Here is a 20,744-nt window from a genome sequence, read left to right on the forward strand (position 1 = left end):
ACCACCACAAACTGGATCCGAGCAGGAAGTTGCAAAAAACCTCCTTACTCAGCAGAGGTATTGCAACATTTGGTACATTTAAATACAATTAAAGTTTATCACGCATGTACGCATTCAAAAAAAGTTCTGTTCCAGGGATTATATTGTCCCAGGAGATAGGAATACAGAAAAAATGGCTCCTGCTCTCTAGAAGCTCAAAGTCGAGAAGAGATCCAAACAGACAAGAACAATAGGGTATGAGGAAATGTACAGATGCTAGAATATAGGGAAATACAGAGAGAAAGACTAAGAAAAACTCAGGAGGCAGGAGGAGAAGGGGGCAACAGAGGATGAGGTGGCTGGATGGCATCACCAACTAGATGGACATGAATTTGAACAAGCTCCGGGAGTTGGTGATGGACAGAGAAGCCTGGCGTGCTGCAGTCCATGGGGTCGCCAAGAGTCAGACACGACTGAGCGACTGAACTGACCGAAGAAAAACTCAAGCTTGGGGATGACTAAGAACAACTTCTCAAAGGAGGTGATGCCCAACCTGAATTTAAAGAACTTGAGGGACACATAATTAATTGGCCTGTTGAAATTAACCAGAGTAGGGGACTTCCCTGGTGGTGCAGTGGATAAGAATCTGCCTGCCAGTGCAGGGGACACAGGTTCGATCGCTGCTGGTCTGGGAAGGTTCCACATTCGGCAGAGCAACTAAGCCCGAGCGTCTAGAGTCCGTGCTTCACAAGAGGAGCCGCTGCAGTGAGAAGCCTGGGCACCGCAACTAAAGAGGAGCCCCCACTCTCCGAAACTAGAGAAAAGCCCACGTACAGCAAAGACGACCCAGTGCAGCCAAAAATAAACAAATAATTTTTTAAAGTAAAAAAAATTTTTTTTTAAGAAATTAACTGGAGTACCTATAATATGAACACGTCACCAAAGATTCCATCAGAAAATATGTTTCTCCAAAAGAGCTTAAGTGCTACATCACTTACACAGCTGCTGATTAGGGAGCTAGGGAGCTCAGATACAGCACAGGCTGGGATCACTGAGGATGGGGTCTAATGTTTCATAAAGGGCAGGAGGCATAAAAGTTTTCAGATGTTGATTTATAAAGTGTCCTGAGTAGTTCTAGAATAGAGAAATAATTAACAAAGGTGACTGCCCTTGTAAGTTAATAGAAGCAGAGAAGGAAAGGTGAAATGAGATAAGCAAAAATAAGAAAATTAAACACTGGAATTCTAGGAGACAACAGCTTCAAAAGAAATGCAGAAGTGGGACTTCCCTAGTGTCTAGCGGTTAAGATGCCACTTCAGGGGGCACAGGTTCAATCCCTCGTCAGGGAACTAAGCTCCCCATGTGGTGCACGGGAGGGGGGAAAAAATCAAGAAGAGAAAAAAAGCTGAGTTTCTGCTGGAGGAAAAAGAAATGAGGCCAGCAGAATTAGATCCCACACACACTAACAGTGCCATTGTCAGTAAGGAAAGGGAGTCTCTGATTCTGAACACCGAGCATCTGAACATACTTATAAATCAATGCTCAGCCTGGCTCTGCCCCTTCCTTCCCATCCCTCTCCCCAGCACCAACTCTCTCCCCACACTGTCAGTGATCTCTCTCCCACTTCATCATATGCAACCAAAGAGCTCGGAGGAGAAATGGAAGAGCTCTGCACTGCCTACCACAGAGCTGAATTCACACACTGTCTCCACACCTCAACCCTGTTCCTTTAGGGAACCAGAGCCACCCTGCTGCTCTTCACGTCTCAGCCCTTCTCATAGCTAATGGGCTTCAGTGTACGATTCTTGCCTCAGATTATTACGAAAATACAAAACTATCAGAATCCTGAACACAGTGCCTGGTACATAGCAGGCACTCAAAAGATGCCAGCCACCTAACCCTCTTGCCACTGCCAGCAAAACAGGAGTCCTCATTCTTTAGCTGTAAGAGCCCTCAGCTTATGAAATAAGTAAGTCATGGGGATGTAGTGCACAGCATGGTAACTACAGTTAATAGATATGTATTGTCTATCTGAAAGTTGCTGACAGGGTAGATTTTAAAAGTTCTCATCACGAGAAAAAAAATGGTTAACTAGACTTATTATGGTGATCATTTTGTAATATATGCAAATACGGAATCATTATGTTGCATGTCAATTTTATCTCAATTGTAAAACGTTAAAAACAATATTTAAAAAGAGTCCCAGCTTTGCCTGGTACCCCAATTGCTCACCACGGAAGGAAGTTTTGGGGGCCTGCCCTCAGGAAGCCCAAGAAGTCCAAGGGAGGAGGGTGAGTGTCTGGAAGGTTACCTGTGGCAAGGGCTGTACCCAGAGCCCCTGCAGAGGGACTACGAACATGTTCTCCTTGTATAACATGGTTCTAAACGGTGGGTCACGTTCCACAACCGTATTAATAAGACAGTTCAGCAAGTCAAGGGTGACTGGGCTCCAGGGTACCTAAACACACAATCTATAACCCTGTTTCAGGAGAAAACACTTCCCAAAGAGTTCCAAACAAAGACAGTTCAACCTTTTCTTTAACAGGAGGATATGCCCTTCCATACCTCCTTCAAGACCATGTAGGGGACTTCCCTGGTGGTACAATGAACAAGATTCCACTCGCAGATGTAGGGGACACAGGTTCAATCCCTGGTCCGGGGAGGTCCCACATGCCGCTGAGCAACCGAGCCCGTGTGCCAAAACCACTAAGGTCACACGCTACAGCCTGGGAACCGCAACGGCTCAAGCCTGCACGCCCTAGAGCCCACGCTCCACAAGAAGAGAAGGTCCCACAAGGACAAGCCGTGCACTGCAACAAAGAGGAGCCCTCTCAACTCCAAAACCAGAGAAAGCCTGAGCGCAGCAACAAAGAGGAGTGCTGCCAGAAGTAAATTTAAAAAAAAGAAACAAGAAAGAACCACGTGGGCCTTCAAGGAAGAGAGGACATTCACCAAACAGGCACCAGGCACGATCCTGAACGTTTTATGCATCCCCTGTTGTGCATATATAAATGAATAAATCTTATTTCACCTTCACAAAAAGTGACAGGATATTTTTATTTCAGTTTTAAAAAAGAAGAAATGGAGCAGCTTGCCCAAGGCCACTCAGTATATACCAGAACAAAGATGGAACCTAGGTCTAACTTATCCCTGTGCACATCACAGAGGAAACAATTTTAAGAATAAGCTAGATTTAAATAAGAGAAAAACATGAACATTCAGATTCTTTCTCCAATGTCCTACATCGAAATATTAGCAATACTCAACAGGTACAGCCTACATACAATGTAAATCTGAGAACTGTTATTCCTGCAGCATTATGCTGGAAAACCAGTTGGAATGTAAAGTCACCCTGGTCTCTCTTCCAAGCCAGTGGGCCTCAGTGATGGCTGAAAAGAAGTATGTGACACGCATGCTGGCATGCGGGAGATAGCGCTCAACTGGCTTCATCTGCTGGCAAGGGAAAATGCTTCCAACCCTGGTTCCCTACCGAACCCTGCGCCTTCGGCCTCAGCGGTCTTCCTTCTGGACTCCCCAGAGTCCCTCAGGGCAGGGATTATTTCTTTGTCCTTCCTGATATCTGACAAACGCTGGTGATACTCAATAAGTAAAAGCTTGTGGAAAGAATGAACAGATCCTCAACACTAGCATTTCAAGCAGAAACTGTCTCTGTCCTAGTTCTGCAGGGCAATTCTGTGAGAGTTTACAAGGGAACCTGTAAAGGAAGATAATCACGGTGTGCAAAGACTGAAAGTGGGCGGATCCCCTCTGCAGAGTCAGCAACAACCTGGTTTGTCTGAGAGGATCCTCACACTGCCTTAGGGATTGATAATGAGCAATGAGATTGGAACTGGGTCCCCAAGGTAAAGGGCACGTTGCAAAAAGGCTTTGAAACACTAGAGTCAAATTTTCCCCCTTATTCTATATCTTAAAATTTGTCACACTAAAAAAAAAAAAAATCCCTTGGAATGTCACTGACCAACATAGCAAGCAACCCAATTCATTAAGCATCCCTGTAGCTGTGCTTCTCAGCAGAAAAATATTTTCTCCCAATCAATGCTCTGGGACACTCGGGTGCATCATAAAGAGCATATTTAGTATGTGACTCCTGGGTTTCTTCACCCTTCTTGGCCGACCATGCAGCAGAGAAGTGCAAGGTCAGTTCGGGGGTGCGGGGAGACACATTCACTGATGTGGTTCAGAGGAAGTAACCCGATAGTCTTGAAATGGTCTTGGGAAGGGCACAGATGCAAAAAAGTTTAGGAAACCAGTGACTGCATGAACTGACGAAAGGAAACATAGCTGCTTAGAAACCTGGAGTAAAAAGGTATTAAAGGAGCAATTCTTAAGAATGCTGACCCTGAGAATGATAGGTTCTCATTCTGACAGGTCAGAGTGACAATGTCTTGATTTGAGAGCTTCTAAATCATTGACTTGATTAACTTAAGTCTTAGCAAACTCTGGGAGATAGGGAAGGACAGGGAAGCCTGGTGCACTGCCATCCATGGGGTCGCAAAGAGTTGGACACAACTTAGCAACTAAACAACAATACCAAGTCAACAGGCAGACAGCAGTCAAGTAGCAAGTACAAGAATAAGACAGGTGCACTTTGGATGGGAATGACCAGTGGCCCTGTGGGAAAAGGTAGGATCTGTAGCAAGGTTCTGGCTGGTTTATTTTTGCACAAAACAAGCACAAGGGAGAAAAAAATGAAGTAATAGGTAAGCCAACCACACACTACAGCAAATAATGGAACAATCTAAGGTAAACAGGAAAATCAAGCCAGAATCTGACTCAGAAAATAAGCTGCTTAGGAAGCCAAGACGACTAGCTATCAAATGATTTCATTTCTTAAGAATAACACCTGGGCATAGAGATACAGAAAAAGACCACAGTTTTTTGTCGGTTTTCTTTTTTTTAAAGGTGGAGGTGGGGAGAATGTAAAGAAATCATGAAGAGTGTTATCAGACAGTCATAAACACTGGCCTCTTCATACCAATTAAATGGATTTAAATGCCAAGAAATAAAATAACATCGCCGTTACAACAAAAGCTACAGTTATGATGGCGCTCCAGGAAGGCGAGTCTACTGAATGTCTGGTCATTTAGCACAATTTTCAAAGACTGAAAGCCACTGGGGCTTCTCCCTCAACCTCCAGACAACCCCACACCTAATGATTTCAATGAGTTTCTAGAACCTTCCATGTAGGTCTCATGGATAGAATGGGAAAACATGGTGGGAGGAAAAGAAAGCACAATGGGTTAAATCCATGGTGGACTGAACAAGGTACTTGTCTTATTCAACATGATTATCAAGGATCAAAAGACATGAATGGTAAACCAGGCTTGCAAGTAGGACGGAGTGACAGCTCATATCACTGGTTGCATAATCCTCCCTTCCCCACCATCTCCTCCTTTGCTGCCTAGATCAGCGTTTCCCAAAACGTGTTCCACAGAACACTGACCATGGAAATAAGACCTGAAAAAATGGTTTCCCAAGTTCAAAATATTTGGAGAATTCTGCATTTCCTTCCTTCTTGGGTATTATCAAAAGCTCTTGAGAAATCCCATATTAATAAACAAATCTCTGTCTTGATTTAACTTAAATGTTTCCCAAACATCTGCTCTTGAAAAACTCTCACATAGTAATCATTAACTGAGGATGGCCCAAAGTTTAAGCCCTAAGCCATGTTCAGATTTCCTCTGCTAAAAAAATGATCCAATCCTGTTACTTACTACTGCCTCATCACTTTTCTTCCTCCAACTACCTTATTTAAAAAAGAGAGAGAGAGAGAAACCTTGATGCTTCCTGCCTCCTGTTTCCTCACCACCCACTCATTTCTCCATCATCTGAAATCTGGCCTCAACCTCCAGTGAACGTCTTCCCAACAGGTGATCAACTGCACAAGCAGCTGAGCTAATGGCTCAGCCCCTCGATCCCTCTTCAGGATCACAAAAGAATATTCATATTTCTTAAATCCCTCTTCCCTCAGCTTCCACAACGTCGTGTTCCACCCATCTCTGGGACTATGTGATCTCTGGTTCCTCTTTCTCTTTCTAACCCTTAAATTCTCAGAACAAGTCTTATTTCCTCGCCCTTAGGTTATTTGCCCACAGTTTGAATGACTGCACTTTCATGGATCCACAATTCTCATCCCAAACCCCTTCCTTGACTTCAGATCCGCATTTCCAAACAGCTTCTCAACTTGTTCACTTTATTTTTCTCCAAGGACTATACATTCAATATACTCCAACCAGTTCACCAGTTTCCCCACCAAATATTCTCCTCTTCCTCTCGATTCCTGTTAATGGAATCGCCATTCTTGGAGGGCAAGCGGGACAGGAGAGTCAGCTGCTTTCTCCCCAGCCTGCATAGAGCACTCTGAAGAGGCCTCAAAGTACCTATCACAGTGGACGTGAACTACTTAACTCACTACTGAGATCTGAAGCTCCGTGAGTCATCTGTGTGGCCTCTGTGCTGAGAGAGAGAAGACACTCAACACGCTTAGAAAAACAGATAAATCCTTTGAATCAAACTCAATTTACCACTCATTCTCCAAACTTTAATAATAAACCACATTCTCTTATACGTCAACAAAAGCTCTGGATTCTTTCCACGTTAACCTTCATCAGACTCAAAGGAAACCCCAAACCTAACCTGAAACCATCTTCTAGCCAGGCAATCAAGCTGCCACGGCTACCAGAGCAACACTTCTGAAATGCTGCTCTAACCACATCACTCCTTGGCTCAGATGCCTTCAGTGTACTTCCAGAACGCAGCCCAGGCCCGCTGCATGCTATCACTGCCTTCCACGTCTGGGTGTCTGCTATCTTTTCATCCTTCTCTTCTACAGCGTCCCGTGTTCTAGTCTAGGGGCAGTCCAGGAAACCCAACGCCTGTTTTCTCCTGTAAGGAAAATTTTACTGGAATACAGCTAATTGACATTTAGGGCCAGACAATTAATTATTTGTTGGTAGGGGGCTCTCCTGTGTACTAGAATGTTTAACAGGATCTTTGGACTCTACCCAATAGGTTCCAGTAACATTTCCCCAAGGTGACAACCAAAAATGTCCTCAGACATTGCTAAATGTCTCCTGGGGGACAAAACCATCCCCAGCTAAGAAACAACAGTCTAGAGATTTTCAAGTGTCAGCTAACAGTAAGATGTCATTGATAATAAAATATAGACCATATAGTAATTGTAGTACAGTGTCCAGATGAAGAGATAAGAGTTGCATGGTATTCGGTGCCAGCTGACTCACACTTCTGAGACTGTTCAATTACAAATTTTAAGGACTCTGGAAAATTGGAACTTATACAATCAAAAGTGACCAGGATGCTGAGAAACTAGGGGAAGGTGTCATAAGAGGGACACGAAAGTCAGCGGAGAAGGTGTAGAGAAACCCATGATCTTTAACTACCTTGATGGATGCCCTCTGTGGGAGGACGGTTTAGCTCACTGCTCAGAAAAAAAGATCTAGAACCAGCGGCAGCAGCTGCAGGAAGGCAGATTCTTGGCTTCATGTAAGCCAAAGCTTTCTAACAATCAGAGCTGGCCAACAAACTCTGCATTAAGCTCAACTGTGGAACAGGGTGCTCTCATCACCCTGGAGGTATTCAAGCAGAGACCAGAGGAACTGCTGCAGAGAGACTTCTGCATGAGGTGGGAGGTACGACACGATGGTCTCACTAGGTCTCCCTTCCAGCTCTGAGATTCTAAGCCTAGCAAAGGAAAACCATATGCCACGAATCAAACTCTCCAGTTTCAAGACCTGAATTACAGTAAAAGAGAAAAACATTTTGCGAAATGATTTACCCAACGGCTGTTTAGCAACATCTGACGGTTAGTCCCTGGCATTGTGACTACAGGGATCTACGAGCTGACCTGCAGTTCGTTCCTGGAAAATGTATATCACTACCTTTAAACCGCATCTTTTACTCTGCTAATTATCACCACTTTGTATCACGCTTCACAGTTTTCAAAGCATTGTAATAATGAGTTACCTTATGCGCACTAGCTAAATATGAGCATGAAAACTTTTAGATAAACTGCCTCTTGCTCGAGTTTCTTACAAAAGAAAGCTAGCCTTTATTGTCTACTACATGTTCACTACTAAAGCATACTTCAGCAAACACTCATTTCTCCAGAACAAAGCATTTTTACACAACGAAGTTATTTCCGTATCAGAGACATGGATTTACCTCTGTGAAATGTCTATTTTATTTATGATCTAAGGAGGAAATCTGGAAAAGTAGCAATTTAGCTTTCCCACATTTCAACATAGCCATACACACTGAAAGTTTCAGAAAAGAGTCACAACAAAACATGAAGCATATACTGTTAAGGAAAGCCACTGTAGGTCCTAATTCCAGGGGCTCTGATACTCCCTGGCTGAAACTGCCATCTAGTGTGGTTTAAGAACCCTCCCCAAAGCCAAACCAGGCCCTCACCCACTGCTTTACTTACTTCTTTACGTTTTGTTTCTGGACATTCCGACTGTAGAGTGAGGGTTGCACCTTCAATATTTCTTGGCATGGGCGTGGAACCAGGGTTTATTGTTAAATGGATCTGATCTGGTGAGATAATGTGTTGCACGTAACCCTGGGACATTGCTTCATGATCTATTAGATGAAAGCCCTCTTCACCCCCTACTAGAAAAGGCAAGTGTTCTCCGCACTGTCCATCGTCATCTTCATCCTCCAAAGTGCCAGGGTCCTGCTCGATAAGAACAGTCGTCCTATCGTAAACAGTTCCAGATGAGGAAGGCACCAGTCCGTTCTTATCCACAAACCTGAGCATCTTGTCATCGGGGGTCAGCTCATCTTCCTCTACCTCAAAGTAGCTGATGCTGTCGTCTGGACTGTGGTCCCCCATGGTTCAGTTGTGCTCAGCCCAATTGTGAGAAATGGAAAGGCAGTGACCTGTCTACAAGAGAACAAAGCCAGAGTCAAAGTCATAAACCACAGGACCCAGAGACCTCACCTCCACAGCAGTCACAAGACTTTTTCCTCTCCATATAAGAGCAGGCCAGAGTAATGAAAAACATCTTCTTTGGGAATTTCAAGTTGAAAACTATCAAGTCATTTTGAAGGAAAAACAACGCCTTTTTTTAAAAAATGGAAGTAATGGGAATTCCCAGTGGTTAGGACTGCAGAGCGCCCAGGTTCAATCTGTGGTCTGAGAACTAAGATCCTAAAAGCCACTTAGTGTGGCCAAAGAAATTTTTTTAATAAATATATAAAATAAAAATTTTTAATGGAAGTAATAAGTAGCAGCTCATAAGACCTTCCAAATGTGCCTTACTGCCAAACACTGTGAAGGTGAGTCAAAATACTTTAGGGGAAACAGGGACAAACTGTTTCAGGGCTGGATTGTTATAAATCTTAAAGAAAGGAAACTCCAAATGAAACAGTGAGGCAGTAAGTTTATGGTGGAAGAAGCAGGGTTTTGAAGGTAGGGTCACCTAGCCACAAATCCTGGCTTTCCTACTTACTGCCTGGGTAACTTTCTGTGCCTTACTTTTCACTTATGTAGGGTGGGACTGGTAATTCCTGTTCTCACAAAACTGTTATGCGGAGTAAAAGACATAATATATGTTAAAACGCAATGTCTGACCACAGCAGAGGAATCAAGGGTGAATCTGTTCTCTCCATCCCAAAATAGATGTTTCAGTTTCTGGCTAGTGGCTGCTAAGTCACTTCAGTCGTGTCTGACTCTGTGCAACCCCATAGACGGCAGCCCATCAGGCTCCCCCGTCCCTGGGATTATCCAGGCAAGAACACTGGAGTAGGTTGCCATTTCCTTCTCCAATGTACAAAAGTGAAAAGTGAAAGTGAAGTCGCTCAGTCCTGTCCGACCCTCAGCGACCCCATGGACTGCAGCCTACCAGGCTTCTCCACCCATGGGATTTTCCAGAGAAGAGTACTGGAGTGGGGTGCCATTGCCTTCTCCGTTCTGGGTAGTGGAGCTGACCCCTAATCAGGTATATCTAATGAAGATCACTTTATCTATTAATCTCCTAAAACAATCTGGTGTTCACTAGAAGCTAAGTTTTATAGGGTGCTCTCTGAAATGAGGGAATGATGAGTCTTATTTTAGTCCCTAGGCATGAGGAGTTCAGGAGATGTCAGTTAATGAGAGACTTGCAGATATACCCTCTTGGAAGGATATATACTCTCTTGGGGAAAATATCAAACTTGAAGTTTTCCTGTTCTGGAATAGTGATTCTTCTTTTACCTGCAAACACACCGGTTCCACAAACGCGGGTTTGGCAGACAGACTAGAGAATTTACAAATAATTAGTACATCACTTTTAATTTTCAGTCTGGCTTTGCACTTTATCTTTCTCTTCTGCTTCGGATCAGAAAGTGAACCTTTACTCGGTAGGGCGGCTAGACACAGTGGTAGTTACCAGAGACAGGCCAGGGGATCTGATCCGGGAGGAACCGGCCCGACCCCTTGCTCTGGCTTACGCAACCCGGTGGATGCACATTTCGCTGCATCTGAGAGGAGAGATAAGAGCACCGGGGGCCCCACTGGGCTGCCCCAGCACCACAGGCGGCAACGCGGAGACCAACTGTCCGGAACAAACCAGACCAGGAGCTTTGAGGGTGGCAAACAAGAAGTACAAACGGAGCACCCTAAAGAGGAGACTGGGAAAAGGAACCTGTCTGGGATAGTCCCCCGTCAAGGGCTACACGAAAAAACCCCAAGTCAGGCTGGGGGGCTCCAGGCCAGGAGAAGAGGGGCAGGGTCCGGATCTCCATGGAAACAGGGGAGGGGGGCTGGATACTCATCCCCATGGAAACGGAGGAGGGGTGGGGTCCCTATGGTAACCGGTCTGGGGTTCCTACTGGAAAATGCTTCAGGAGGAAGCCTAAGTCCCGTGCCTCCCGGGAAGTCCCCAGCCCAGGCCGCGTCTAGTTTCGCCTTTTACCTCCGCGGCTCCCGGCAACGGCGGCGGCGGCAGCAGCCTCTCCCCTCCCCAGCGGCACCATGATTGCCCCCACCTTCCCCGAACGTCACTTCCGCTTCCGCTTTCCGGAGGAAAGAGAAGATACGGGCTCCGCCTCCCATTGAAGCTTCTGGTTGGGTTAGTCAGTGCGGGGTCTGAGCTCGAGCCTCCAATTAGCGAGCGCGAAAGGGGCGAGGCGGGGCGGGCACCGCGGAGACTTCGCTGGGCGGCGAATTCCGCCCGCGCGGTGAAGAACCTGCCTCGTATTCTGCTTGCGGGGTTCAGAGTTCCGCTCTAGAGGCACCAGAGGCGAGGAAGATGGGTCAGACCCGCTAATCACTAACCCAGAGTCGCCTCAGCGGGGCTTGCGCTGCCGTCCCCTTGGCAGCCGCAAGCACGACGGGAAGGACCACAGTTAGCCGCTGAATTCCTGCCAGGACCGCAAGGGGGAAACCTGGAAAGCTGTGGCATTCCCGCGTTTCTCCTGTAGCTCCAGCTTCCCCTCCTCACCCAACAAAGTTAGTAGGCCAGGAGGGCTCCAGAAAGGAATCCTGGACCCAAACGGCAGAGATGGAGAGTATTCCAAGCCTGGCTAGAGGGCGCCGCCACCTCTTTCCCCTCTCACAGGCTCTTTTAAGACGCCCAACTCCCTCGTCACTCGCCTGCCCAGGCCGTGTCTCCCAAGTTTTTCCCCTCCAGAAGACTGCCGGCTTCCTCCGGACACGCACCCGGGCCAGGTAACGCCACCTACTGGCCATTCCCTTTCTTTAACCGTTCATATTGTCATACAGCCTGTATCTAAATCACTACACTGCCAAGGAGTGGTGGTGTTCCAAGAAACTATTTTGAACGTGCTTTCATTCTGCTCCAGACTTAAAAATGCCTGTTAGATCTAGCTGTCAGAACTCCTTATCAGCCACAACCGTCTTCCCTATAAGCTACTTCTCTTAGAATATTCAGAGTGGGACAACTCTCAGAAATTAGATCAGGGGTCAAGGGGTTGGGCCAGGCCTGTACTAGCTCTTCCTTGAAAAATGTAAATAGTGGTTGTTATCACCAGACTACCAGGCAAATATCTGTCTGGCCCCTGACCAGCTGTCCCCAGTGCTTACGCCACAAATGTCCAGCTGCTGAGACCTGCCATCTCTAAAAAGATACAAGCAAGCAACCACTGTTAAAAATACATTTATCATTAAAATATATTACACAAGAGGGAATGCATTATATACAGTTGGGAGGATTTGTTGGCCTGGTAAACTCCACTTGTTTCACCAGAACACCCAGTTTCTTCAGCATTTTTATTTTCAAGCCACTGTATTGCCCTTGGAGGTTAAGTGGCCAGTTCCAGAGTTGTTGAGCCATATTTACGAGTGGGAAGCGGGGCAGGGTTTGCATATGTGTACACACATGTCCTTGGACAGAGCGCTGAAAGCACCTGGAGAAGCTGTGTGGCCTGTTTATCCAGCAGCTTCCATTTACATTCTTTGTATTTGCATCCTCATTCATCCTTCAGGACTCCAAAGTCTGTTCAAATATCTGATTGTGGGGAGCTCGGCTCAAGCTACAGGGAAGGCACTGTATGTCTTGGAAGCACGTTGAGCACAAGGAGTATGGCTGTTTAAACGTTAAAAAAAAAATCTGTTAAAAAACTAAAGTTGAACGCTGCATGTCAGTTTTACTGTGGTGGATTTCCCCTCAATGTCTTCACAATGTCTTCACTCTTCGCGGCAGCACTGAGTGTGATGGTCATGGTGGAGAGGGCAGTCTGTGCTCAAGAAACAGGCAGCTGCCACTCAGGCTTCCCTGTGGGCTCATATCCTCTTAGGGCAGCTCTGGAGCTGAAACAGGTGGGGCGGGTAACTGGCTGTCTCAGGCAGAATAGGAGAGGAGAGAAAGAGGCTCGGGGTGAGTGAGGAACTGGTGAACAAATTCTTGAGCCTTCTTCTTTTCTGCCATTTCAAGCTTTTGGTGACCAGCTGGGTTTCGAAGCAGCAGGCTACCAAATATGCTGGCTGCATGAAAAACAGAAAACACAGAATTCAGCAGAAGTACTACTTATTCTCGTGTTCTAAAGAGTGGGGAGCGGTGCCCCCATGGCAATAGTTTCTGCTTTAAAATAACTATCTGAGGGTAAACTTTGCCCAGAGCTTGAGGTTTTAGTTCCACTGCAGTGGACTTGGGACCTTCCTCAACCACACTTCTCGTAATGAATCAGTTTGCAGAGTGCTTTCCACACATCCTTGGCTTACCTAGAATATTATCATCCAAATGGTTTTTTGCTGAATTTTTCAGCAATTCTTGCAAAAACGCCATCAAATAGGTGAAGACATTTCTGTGGCACGCAGGAAGGGTAGTAATGACCTGAGAGAGGGAGAATTGATATTTGTCTTTTTGTTCATTCAATCATTTCTCCAGTGCCTGTTATATTCCAGGAATTGAGTATACACGATCCAGGTACATGAGAAAGACTGTGTGTAGAAAACCCTGATCATTTGTCACGGGTGCCAAAAGAGAAGCATAGATCAAGGGCTACGTGAATTTAGAGGTCAAATTTCTGACTGCATGTTCTCAAAAGTCAAAAACATCTCAGCTGGGTCTTGAATATAAGTGAAGATGCAGAGGTAAAGGACTAGAGCATTTAGGGCAAAAGAAAGTGCAGAAAAAGGCAATGTAAGGAAAACAGTGAGACAAGAAGAGAAAGCCCATTGTGAGAAGTCAGTTTTGGTAAGAGCACTACTGTTTGAAGCCTACCGTTCCCTAAGCCTGGAAGGGTTGATCAGGCTAGAATTCAAAAAGTACTCTGGCTGTCTGCATTTCAGAATTGGTAGTGAAGCTTGCACAAAATATATTTCAAAAGAGATTCTGATTCAGAGGAGGTGGGGTAAGGCTCGGGAACCTGTATCATTAGCATATTTTCTAGATTATTCTGCTCTGGCAGGTTACTTATGTGTATGACTAGGTGAGATCATAAAAAGTCCCAAATACCGGTTTAAGAAGATCCTTATTTGGTAATGGAGAGCCTTTCTGACTAACGGGGGCCTGATGAGAACTTTTGAACACCAAATCGAATGGCAGTTCGCAAAACCAGTTGGCAGAAGCAGAGCATGAATGCAGGGTCCTGACCCAAGGAAAGTGGAACTAGAATGGAAGAAAGAAGGGTGACAGAGTAAGGGGATCGTGCATGTGGGAGCTGAGAGGAGGAGGAAGGAGAAGCGGCTCTGTTCTGGGCCGAGTCAGTGGGATTATGGTAGTGCCATTAAGAGGAAGAGGGACACGAGAGGAAGAATGGGTTTGGGACGGAAAGACCTGGAGTTGAGTTTCTAAGACGCTGCATTTGGGGGATGGCAGCCACTTTGTTCTGTAGGCCCCATGAGAGCCAGGGTTACAACGTGAACACGGCAATGCTCCACGCTTGCGCTCACCTGTTTACTTGCTGTGAGGTTGCCGGAACACTCCAAGCAGTTGCGGTAGGCGCTGAAACAGATGACAGGCTCTGGCAGGCTCTCCAAGAAGAGCAGCAGGGCTTCGGCCACAGAATGATTGCTGGCAGCTTTGGGCCCACCGTTAAGGAACAGGTGGCGCTGCTGCCATGGGCACTGTTAGGAAAAGGCCCGGGGGCCAGCACACGCCAGAGCCGGCGTGCCCAGCCAGGTGCTCTGCTCAGCGCTCAGACGCCGGACTGACATCGTGGAGGGGCCAAGCTGTTAGCTTGGCTGCGCTCTCCTAAATTCTGGTATATTGGTTGCTTAAGGTTGTAAAGTCTTCTCTATGCAGACTTTAAATAAGTAAAACATGACAGCTGAGTTCACAATGTCTGATTTTGAGCCTTAAAATATCACCCCTTCCTTTTGCTCACTTCTCTTACTCATATGCATACACACATATACACATGGGCACACGAACATCTGAAAGGATACAGAGGTTATCAATCGTCCCAGTATCTAAACAGTCCCTGATATGATCAAATTCTGACCTCAGGCCTGGCTGCTGAAACAGATCTTCCTGAAAAAAGGAAGAGAGTCACAAAATAATTATATTCTCAGAAAGGCAGCAATGATTACCTGACCTAGAAACATAATCACCAGCAGGGTACAGAAAGGGAGAGTGTGCTGAGGCTTTCGAATCACCCCAGTAGACAATGAGAAGTAGGCTGATGTGGCTGACTCATCTCTCAGGCCTTCCCAGTCACGCTCCCAACAACAGGTCTTGAGCACAATAATATATCTGTTATGAGAATTCCCTGGAGTCCAGTGATTAGGATGCCGTGATTCCATTGCAGGGGGTGCAAATTTGATCCCTGGAGATCTGAGACCGAAGGGAAAACTTTAAAGTAGCTATGGTCCCTGCAGTGTTAAGAGGGATTAACCAGAAAAAAAAAAGAAGATATATCATTTATAAGATGGAGAAAGTTAAAAAGGTATCTCAGTGCTTTGAGAAAATGAATGAGATTATGGCAATAAAGGTATTTCCATGAGTCCTAGGATCCCGTATATTCATTTGTTTTACAAAATGACTCAATGCCCAATAACTGAACAGTAACAATATTATATGTATTGCTCAAAAGTTACACCTGAAAGGAGCTCTATAGAGAAGGTAGACTAGCACAGTCCTTAAGAAGGTGACTTCTAGAGATTCCCTGGGTTCAAATCCCGATCCTGCCCATCTGTCAGCTCTGAGACCCTGGCCAAAGTATTTCACATTTCTGAGCATCTGTTTCCTCCTTTGAGAACTACTATGAGAACTAAATGAGGTTGTGCTGAAAAACACTTAGAGTTTGGGACACTGTAATACTCAATAAATCTGAGGGGAAAAGCAGAGAGCACTATGCTAAGATCAGAGTTTCTATGGGTCTCCCTGGGCCCCAGACAAACCAGTCAGTGAAACTAACCAATCTGATGGCAGGAAGCTTGTCCAACCCACTTTGGAAATCAGGCTTCCTGACTCACGGCCTGAGGGTTCCACGGGTCCCCCTGCCCATCTGGCTTGTCAACAAGTGAGCCCCTCCCATTCCTAGAAGCTGGCAAGAGTTCCTGCAAAGGAGAGCTGGCTGACATGCTGAGAAGGTTTCAGATGCCTTTCTACCTGGGGGACCCCAGAGGCCCGGGGAGGGAGTATGCTCTGCCGGGAAGGCCCTCCCAGGCTGCTTCCCCTAGGAAGAATCGGGTGCTGTGTGTCATAGCGGGGCCCCATGGGAGTGTGGCACGTGAACCTGTCAACCTTCACTCCACGGTGGAAGAGCAGCATTCCACAGGTTCTTCAGGGGAAAAGTGTTTTCTGCCCAAAGTTCTCAGGGCTGATGCTCTTTCTCAAGGCAGCATGGCCTCGGTCAGGTGTGACTACCTCAGTACCACCTACCTGCTGGATGGCATTTCGGTACAGGTAATCAACCAATATCCAGAGCTCCTTGGGGATGTCCATGGGTTTCTCCAATTGGCTCCCATTATCTTCAGTCTGGAGTCGCATCAGAGTCTGAAAAGAAATAAAAAGCATGATCAGAAGGTCCATCAATAGAGCTTCCACCAGGCTGGCTTCAGGAGAACGCAGGATATAGGGACAGCAAACCCATGGAAGAAGAGAAGTGTTTTGATGTCCCTAAGCAAACGCTCATCAGGCAAAAATGAAATCAGGTGGCATGACCAAGGTATGAAAAGTGACTCCTGAGAATTGGGAGTGGCTTATGGCAAGTAGTTTCAGTGAATCAGGTGAAATATGTGCCATCTTAGAAACAAACATCCTGCCTGTAGTACTTTCACTGTCAGAACCAGAGAAATGGTGTGGTCGGGTGAAAAAAGAGCACAGACTTGGGAATCCCAAAACCCAAAGGCAAGGTTGAGGTCCAGGGTTAACTCACTACACAGATCCATGACAAAAATTACTCCCCTTCTTAGGCCTCTGTTTTCAGGAGTCCCTAAATTAAAAATGAAATGGAGGAAAAAGAAAAGCAGATCTATTGCCAAAAATCTGTTCCAGACTGGCTCCCCTGTATTAGAAGTATCTCCACAGGAGCTGTTTACTTATTAATTTTATTGGACTATAGTTGATTAAGATGAGCGCCAGAGAATGGATGGTTTTGAACTGTGATGTTGGAGAACACTCTTGAAAGTCCCTTGGACAGCAAGGAGATCCAAGCAGTCCATCCTAGAGGAAATCAACCCTGAATATTCACTGGAAGGACTAATGCTAAAGCTGAAGTTCCAATACTTTGGCCACCTGATGCAAAGAACTGACTCATTAGAAAAGACCCTGATGCTGGGAAAGATTGAAGGCAGAAGAAGGGTATGACAGAGGACAAGATGGTTGAATTGCATCACCAACTTGACAGGCATGAGTTTGACCAAGCTCTGGGAGTTGGTGATGGACAGGGAAGCCTGGCATGCTGCAGTCTATGGGATTGCAAAGAGTCAGACACGACTGAGTGACTGAACCGAAATGCTAGTTGATTTACAATTTTGTGTTTGTTTCAGGTATACAGCAAAATGATTCAGTTATACATATATTTATTCTTTTTCAGGTTCTTTTCTCGTACCGGTTATCACAGAATATTGAGCAGACTTCCCTGTGCTATACAGTAGGTCCTTGTTGGTTATCCATCTTATATATAGAAGTATGTATATGTTAATCCCAAGCTCTTGATTTCTCTCTCCCCACATTTCCCCTTTGGTAACCATAAGTTTGTGTTTAATATCTGTAAGTCTGCATATGAATCTTTTTAGATCTCAGAAAATTATTTTAGGATAATACACCAAGTGATGATTAAAACAGGAAATTCCCTGGTGGTCCAGTGGCTGGGACTCCAACCTCTCTCTGTCGAGGGTCCAGGTTCAGTCCCTGGTTGGGGAACTAGGGTCCCACAGGCTACACAGCACAGCCAACAAAAAAAGCAAAACAACAACAAAAAAAGTGATGAATAAAACAGGAAAATAAATAACTATCATGGGGCAGGGACATGCATTATCTGGGTATCTGTGTCTGAATTTCTTTACTATTATTATGAAGGATCAAAAAACACAGCAAAACATTTCAGTTTTTCCATCAGGAGGTAGAGTCTTGCCCCGTCCCTAGAATCTGGACTGACCTCACAACTTGTTCTGATCAATAAAATGTGGCAGACGTGGTACCATGTGAGTTTAGAGCCTCGGCCACTAGGGGCCTTACAGTTTCTGCGCTCAAACTCTTGCCACTACCGAGGGAAGCTCAGGCCAACCTACTGAATGCCAAGAGCCCATAGCGAGGGAGAGGCCAAGCGAGCAGCCAACATCAAGGAAGTAAGGGAGGGGCCTCCCTGGTGGCTCAGTGGTAAAGAATCCACCTGCCGATGCAGGAGACACAGCTTCCAGCCCTGGTCCATGAGGATCCACATGCCAGGGAGCAGCGGAGCCCACGTGCCACAACTCATGAGCCTGCAAACGGCAATCGTTGAGCCTACATGCCGCAGCTGCTGGCGCCCGCATGCCCTAGAGCCCAAGCACCACAGCTAGAGAGTAGGCCCCGCTCACAACCAGAGGAAAGCCCGTGCAGCGACCAAGACCCAGAACAGCCAAAAATAAAATGAACAAAAATTATTTTAAAAAGAAAGAGAGGGAGGCCTCCTTGAACCCACAGGCCAGCACAGCTGCCATTGACCACAAACATGAGCCTGGGTGAGACCAGCAAAAGAGCCACAATGGAAACTCACATGAGAAGCAATAACTTGCTGTTGTTTCAAACCACAAAAAAATGTCAGGGTGTCTGATAAACAGCAGTACATATCTGACAGCACAGGCAAACACTATGGAGGCTAGAGAATCCTCAGGTCCCTGGGAAGGTAGGCATGAGAACCTCTCACTTGACTGGCTTGGCTGCTACATCCTTCTAGATGTTTTCTTGTGGCAAGTAACTCACCAGCTCTCTAATGGTTTCTAGTGGCAAGTCCAAAATTGGCTCCTTCATGTAGCACAACGTGTGAATGGGCGATCCGAAGCAGCTTGGCATGTAGTTCCCAGACACAGACAAGAAGTAATCCTTTCCTCTGTCCAAGTGCAAAACCAGAATGTCCTCGATTTTGTCTTCACCCGAGTTGAGCTTTGTAGCTGTGGTCTTATTTACAAATAGCTCTAATTCAATCTCAACGGAAGAATCTGAAAAAAAAAAGTAAAAAGAAATGCTGGTTGGTGGGAGGCCAAGAGGAAATGGGGAGAGAAGACGGGCTGGCAGAGGGTCGGGCATACAGAGTTAGGGGAAGGAAATAAGAGGTATCAGCCAACCAGCAAGAATTTACATGCTCAGCACTCAAGAGACTCCTCCGGAGGAGGGCTTGGCGACCACTCCGGTATCTTGCCTGGAGAAACTCATGGACAGAAAAGCCTGGCAGGCTATAGTCCATAGCATCACGAAGAGTTGGGCCTGACTGAAGAGACTCAGCATGCACACACGCACATACTTGAGAGACACGTGAACAAGGAGTTTACGGTCCAAAGGGGAACTGAATGCAGTAAACAAAAACATGAATAGGTAACTGCTATTAAATTCACGTTCTAGGTAGCACTGCTCAAGCTAGGTTCTACTTCCCTGGTGGCTCAGACAATTAAGCGTCTGCCTACAATGTGAGAGACCGGGGTTCGATCCCTGGGTCGGGAGGATCCTCTGGAGAAGGAAATGGCAACCCACTCCTGTATTCTTGCCTGGAAAATCCCATGGACGGAGGAGCCTCGTAGGCTACAGTCCATAGAGTCGCAAAGAGTCAGACACTACTGAGCAACTTCACTTCTCTTCACGCTCAAGCTACAAACAATAAGAAGGTGTGGATCCAGTAGAAAATATAACATGTTATTAGACTGTGAACTGTCTGCTTGCTTTTGTTCAGTCACTAAATCGTGTCTGACTCTTGGTGACCCCGTGGATTGTAGCACGCCAGGCTCCTCTGTCCTCCATTATCTCCCAGAGTTTGCTCAAATTCATGTCCATTGAGTTGGTGATGCTATCTAACCATCTCATCCTCTGCTATCCCCTTCTTTTCCTTCAATCTTTCCCATCATCAGGGTCTTTTCCAAGGAATCAGCTCTTCACATCAGGTGGCCAAAGTACTGGAGCTTCAGCTTCAGCATCAGTCCTTCCAGTGAATATTTAAGAGTTGCTTTCTTTTAGGATCAACTGTTTTGATCTCCTTATTGTCCAAAGGACTCTCAAGAGTCTTCTCCAGCATCACAATTTGAAAGCATCAATTCTTCAGCACTCAGCCTTCTTTACGGTCCAGCTCTCACATCTGTATATGACATGTGAACTGACCACAAAACAGGCTAACCCCTTTGCCTCACAGCATAACACAGTGCCAAGGAGAAGATGGGAGAGAGATACGGGTGGTCGGGCTGGACATAATTTCTGGATGACCACCCTATTATCTTCGCTACAAGAGCAGACAATTAGGAGTTGACTGTAGTGAGACAGAAAGTGAAAGGGTTCTTATTACAGCCACACCTGCTTCACAGAACTGTTGTTTTCTCTGTGTGAAATTATAGAACATCCACATGACTGAGAATACTTTTGACATCGAACTCGCACCCTTTACTATTTTATATCTTATCTATGGATGGATCACCATCTTGAGAGTCCCTTGGACAGCAAGGAGATCCAACCAGTCCATCAGGAAATCAGTCCTGAATATTCATTGGAAAGACTGATGCTGAAGCTGAAACTCCAATACTCTGGCCACCTGATGTGAAGAACTGACTCACTGGAAAAGACCCTGATGCTGGGAAAGATTGAAGGCAGGAGGAGAAGGGAACGAAAGAGGATGAGATGGTTAGATGGCATCTCAATGGACGTGAGTCTGAA

The 20,744-nt window shown here is 45.9% G+C and overlaps 2 protein-coding genes and 1 long non-coding RNA gene across 6 annotated transcripts in view; 1 reads left to right on the forward strand and 2 right to left on the reverse strand.

Moving 5' to 3' along the window:
* MTF1 (metal regulatory transcription factor 1) overlaps positions 1-11,638 on the reverse strand; it is a 42,571-nt gene extending 30,933 nt beyond the window's left edge. For 2 of the 4 annotated variants that reach the window (XM_069586740.1, XM_069586729.1), the window contains exons 1-2: positions 10,917-11,015; positions 8,447-8,905 (exon numbers count right to left, since the gene is read on the reverse strand). In XM_069586740.1, coding sequence (XP_069442841.1) covers positions 8,447-8,854 — 408 coding nt within the window. In that variant the 5' untranslated portion in view covers positions 8,855-8,905; positions 10,917-11,015. Of the gene's footprint in view, positions 1-8,446; positions 8,906-10,916 lie in introns of all 4 variants that reach the window. The other 2 variants (XM_069586723.1, XM_069586751.1) reach the window with 2 other exon arrangements.
* LOC138438841 (uncharacterized) lies at positions 11,055-19,075 on the forward strand. The gene is made up of 2 exons (XR_011256481.1): positions 11,055-11,671; positions 17,446-19,075. It is a non-coding gene; the product is annotated as an uncharacterized lncRNA (long non-coding RNA).
* INPP5B (inositol polyphosphate-5-phosphatase B) overlaps positions 12,104-20,744 on the reverse strand; it is a 50,772-nt gene continuing 42,131 nt past the window's right edge. The window contains 6 exon segments of the mRNA XM_069586710.1: positions 12,104-12,946; positions 13,184-13,295; positions 14,357-14,484; positions 14,852-14,936; positions 16,290-16,403; positions 18,816-19,051. Coding sequence (XP_069442811.1) covers positions 12,804-12,946; positions 13,184-13,295; positions 14,357-14,484; positions 14,852-14,936; positions 16,290-16,403; positions 18,816-19,051 — 818 coding nt within the window. The 3' untranslated portion in view covers positions 12,104-12,803.

The sequence above is a fragment of the Ovis canadensis genome, chromosome 1 (assembly GCF_042477335.2).
Source record: "Ovis canadensis isolate MfBH-ARS-UI-01 breed Bighorn chromosome 1, ARS-UI_OviCan_v2, whole genome shotgun sequence".
NCBI lineage: Eukaryota > Metazoa > Chordata > Mammalia > Artiodactyla > Bovidae > Ovis > Ovis canadensis.